Source organism: Octodon degus, unplaced genomic scaffold (genome assembly GCF_000260255.1).
Source record: "Octodon degus isolate 3935 unplaced genomic scaffold, OctDeg1.0 scaffold00145, whole genome shotgun sequence".
NCBI lineage: Eukaryota > Metazoa > Chordata > Mammalia > Rodentia > Octodontidae > Octodon > Octodon degus.
In genome coordinates this window covers 3,425,335-3,430,235 of record NW_004524721.1, presented here as the reverse complement: position 1 = coordinate 3,430,235, position 4,901 = coordinate 3,425,335, and the positions used below count along the sequence as shown (strand labels likewise).

General features: G+C 35.5%; 1 protein-coding gene across 1 annotated transcript in view; it reads left to right on the top strand.

The window, feature by feature from the left end:
- The window catches only part of Yme1l1 (YME1 like 1 ATPase), a 52,553-nt gene that overhangs the window by 7,661 nt on the left and 39,991 nt on the right, over positions 1 to 4,901 (top strand). The window contains exons 3-4 of the mRNA XM_004641875.3: positions 1,243 to 1,405; positions 3,918 to 4,016. Of these exons, the coding sequence (XP_004641932.1) occupies positions 1,243 to 1,405; positions 3,918 to 4,016 (262 nt within the window). The remainder of the gene's footprint in view (positions 1 to 1,242; positions 1,406 to 3,917; positions 4,017 to 4,901) is intronic.

Here is a 4,901-nt window from a genome sequence, read left to right as displayed (position 1 = left end):
TTTTTTTTTTTTTTTTTTTTTTGCTTTTTGCTTTTTTGATATAGGATTTCACTATGTAGGTCAGGCTGGCCTTACACTCACTTTCTTAGCCTGGGTGGGCCTTGAACTTAGCATTCCTCCTGCCTCAGCCTCTGTATGCTGGAATTACAAGCACACCCGGTGAACACCATTATTTCTGTCGCTTGTTGCTAAATCTTTATCAAGTGAAATTGCTGAGCTGGTGATAAAGGATATTTTTGGTGTTTGAAAAGTAACTACAAGTCAGTATGCAGTTTAAGACAAATGGTGTGAAATACAACATCAGTGTCCATTAAGAACATCATTAGTCCTTGTACTTGTCTTTGGCAAGTACTGTATTGCAACAAAACCTTGTCATACTGCTGAGCATCCTGCTTGATTTTATTTTCTTTGCTCTGTGGTGACTTTTTTACTTGCCTCAAGAGTTGCTTATCCAAACATCCACTCCAGATAGTGGCAACAAAAACATAACAACATGAAACTTCTGGGTAGCTGTGGTGGTGCCACACCAGTGATCCCAAGCACATTGGGAGGCTGAAGCAGGAGAATCACAGGAGTTCTATCTTAGCTGGGCAGTTTAGGGATTTAGTGAAACCCTGCCTCAGAGAAAGTCCTATCTTAGAAATAAGATAGGACTGTAAGATGGGACTGGGGACATAGCTCTTTGGGAAGCCTTGGGTTCATCTCTCAGTACTTAACAACAAAGAAAAACCTAAACTTTTAACTTTTCCCTTTGTGTGACTTTCCATCCTGTGCTCCCTTACTGGCTCTCCTTTGCTTTTGCTTCCTAGCTTTGTAGGCTGGGGTCTGCTATTAAGCTGCTTCACCAGTCATTATAAATGTTCAGCTGATTGTTAATGGACTAGGACTAGGTGAGAGCTTTTTGCATAATGAAAGGGAAAAATATAAAATGTTTAATTTTGTGAATCATAATGCTTAATTCAGTGATGATTTTGGTTTGAATAAAAAGATACATTTTTCTCATTCATGTTGAAATGTCATTTTCTTATTTAAGGATACCGTCTGGAGGATATACCTTTCAGCATTTGTCAAACTTCATATGACTATCCTCAGTAGAACTAGAACTAAAGACTATTTTTTATCAATTATATTTTAAGTATTAAGAAATCAGTGTTTCTTAGATTTGAGAAAGTTGTTTCAGGTCATAAATATTCTTTAAGTGTGTCAATAATGTTATTGCTTGCTTGACTTAATCTTTTATAGCCTGCACTTAATTTAAGGGACCTTGGATTATCTGAATTAAAAATTGGGCAGATTGATCAACTGGTAGAAAATCTACTTCCTGGATTTCACAAAGGCAGAAATGTATCTTCCCACTGGCATGCATCACATGTTTCTGCACAGTCCTTCTTTGAAAATAAATATGGTATGTTCATATCTTTTTGGTTTTATTGAAAATAAACCATTTAAGTTTTTTAAAAAGTAGATATTATTTATTAGCATTTACTGTGGACCAGGTTCTATATGTTTTCTCCCCTCCTTGTAAGTTTTCATATTGAAATAATGATAGATTTACAAAAAAATTTCAAAGATAGTATAGAGAATTTTCATATACTCTTTACCTCGCTTCCATTAATTTTGACATCTTCCATAACCATGGTATATTCACTAAAACAAATTCACATTCACACACACACAGTTTTGTGTAATATGTTTTTTATTTGTGGAACTGGGGATTTAACCCAGAGCCTTTACATTGAGCTGTGTCCCTAACCTTTTTTATGTTTTGAGGCAAGGATCTTGCTAAATTCCTGAGTTGTCCAAACTGGCCTCTAACTTGGAATCCTCCTACCTCAGCCTCCCAACCGTGCTGGGATTAGAATGTGTGTATCACCATACCTGTCTTGAAATGTTTTAAATTAAGTACACTTTTGATTTGAGCCAAATTTGCCTTAACCATTTTTTTTTTTTAGCATTATTATTGATGTTTTGTTCCTGGATCTAATACAGTATACTTTATCACATTTAGAAGAATGTGGGGTTTTTTTAGCATTTAAGCAAAATTTGCTTTAACCTTTTTTTTTTTTTTTTTTAACATTACTATTGATATTCTGTTCTTGGATCTTATACAGTATACTTTATCACATTTAGAAGAATGTGGGGGTTTTTTTAGCCAGGGTCTCACTCTGCAGTTTGGGCTGGCTTTGAATTCACTTTTATTTTTTTTTCTTGAACTTTTTTTTTTTTTTTGAAACTCACTTTCTAGCTCAGGTCTCAAACTCACAGTGATACTTCTGCCTCAGCCTTCAAGAGTGCTCGAATTCCAAGTGTGCACCATTTGACTTGGTGAAGAATGTGTCTTTATTTTAACTTTAGGTGGCACACATTTATTAGATTCCAGGCAACATACTAATCTTTGAGAACACATTGAAAAAGAAATAGCTACAATTCCTTTTATGAGATGCCTATTTTTTTGTTTTTAATTTTTGGCCAGCTTAGCCCTCTGAGTGTGGAGCTAGCGCAGCACGTGGTGCTGGGGATCAAACTGCGGGCCCCTGTGCCTGCCTAAGCTTGCCTAAGCAGGTGCTTTAGACTGCTGACCTATCTCACCAGCCTGTTTTTTTTTTTTTTCAGCCTGTTTTATTTTTTATTTTTTTGGAAGCTTGTCACATACTGACTTTATAACAAGGAGGCTTATACTTCAGTCTGCTGAAAGGGATGTCAGGTTAGCTTCCTGAATTTCTTTTCGGATGGCACATAAGGAATGTTAGCGCTTTATCAAAGTATTTGTGTTATAGTAACAGAAAAGCAGATTTTTAAAGTCAGTACATTCTATTAAAGTTAGTAATAAAAGAATAGGTTTGAATAGCTGATGATGGGTTGATTTGAAATTATAACTACATAAACTTAATCATTTGCTAATTCTTTTCTTTTGTCTGTGTAACGTGAAAATATAAAGAATATAAGAATGAGGGGAAAGAACTGTTTTGAGCTTGGGGAGTTTGAGTAACAGTCCTGTTTATTGTGTATACAAAACTCTTGGCCTGGGAGAAAGCTCAGTGACGTGGTACCTGCCTGGCAAGTGCAAGGTCCTGAGTTCAATCCCTGGTACCCAAGACAAACTATAACAACAAAAACTTCTTAAAGTGCCCTGTATTAAGTTTTCACTAAAGTTTTTATTGTTGTTATTGCTCTTCTAATCTGCATATGTAATTCTAACTGAAGCACACCAGTGATAACGGCTATTTATTTCTATTGTTGCTGCTGCCGACCAAGTCCCTAGGATCTTAGAAATAAGATAGGATTAAGGAGTTGGACAGAATCACTGTATTCATGGCCTACAACTTTGGAAGGAACTTTCTTTATACTCACTGGTTATGAAAACTTTAAAAGGGAAAGATAGCAGTAGCTATGGTTTGATTGGTTTTTAAAAAAATATTTATGTATTTATTTGGTACAGATAGTTTCAGGGCCAGCATGGCATATGGTACCAGGGATTGAACTTGGGTCCTTGTGCTTGCCAGGCAGGCACTTAGACAGCTGGGCTATCTCCCCAGCCTTGATTGTTTTTTTATACCAATAAAACTTTTGAAATTGTCTCTTAAGAGCAATTCTTATCTCTTTATGTTCTAAAAGTAATTTTAGTTACATATACATGCCTTATATCTCTGTTGATTGGAATTTAGTTTTGGCTGCTATTTATCAGATGTAAAAATAATCTGTTAAGTGACAGTAACATAAAGAGCTCTAAAATTTAAAGTAATTAAATTAATACTGTAGATATTTTTGTGAAAGCAAAATCATATCACAGACAAAAAAAGTTAAGAAACTCATGATGTGAATTTCCTAATATTTGATAAAATTTCTGAATACTGCATGTGATTTTTGTGTTTTTGGTTTGGAAATCAGGAAGCTTACCTTTTGTAATTTCCCTCCAGGTCACTTAGATATGTTTCATGCTTTACGTTCCTCTTACTTGTTTCGACAACATTCAAGAACTCTTCAGAGACTTTGTTCAGATCTTCAGTACTGGCCAGGTATTAAGCAACAACTGTGTTTGTTTTGAAAAGTATGATAGATTACTTAACATTTTGAGATTTGTTTTAATGAAGCTAGTAATTATGACTATCTGTTTGCAGTGGACAGTACTTAAGAGTACTTGGAATTTATTAGTTTAGGTAGTTCTATATTGTTTTAGATCTGGAAAATGTGTAATAGGAGCTATAAACTGTGTGTGAGTGACAAATACCATAGTAAACCAAACTCCTGGATATTTACCTACATGTATTTCAAAATAATTGACTTACCTACATTTGTTTACTAGCCCTCATATCAAAAGCCTTTTGAAAGGAAAGAAAAGCTAATAATAATAAAAAAGTGAGAAAAAAAAGTCTAAAGGATGACCAGAACAGTTTTAATAAATTTAAAATAGGTGACAAATTGATAATGAAATCAAATTTTCATTCATTACTCATTAATTGATTGCGAGGCACTAGTGATACAGTAGTCCCTCTTTTGTGGTTTGACTTTCGCAGACTCACTGTTCTGTGGGTTTTCAAAAAATGCTAATCTAAATTATTATTTTTGTTTTTAATTTTATGTATTTGGTATAGGGTTTTACTACACAGCTCAGACCACTAGTGATCCTCCTGTTTCAGCCTCCCCAGTGCTGAGATTATAGGCATGTGCCACCTTGCCCGGCTTGGTGGTTGGCTTAGTGTGTAGTATCTGGGGTCTAACCTGGTCCTTGCACATGCCTAGGCAGGTCTTTAGACTGCTGAGCTATCTCTGTGACCCTGATCTTCTTTTTTTGTTTTTTAAATAATTTTATTGAGAAGGGGCTGGGGAGATGGCTCAGTGGAATAAGCGCTTCCCTGGTAAGCTCAAGGGCCTGAGTTCAATCCCCTGTTCTGGGGGGGGGG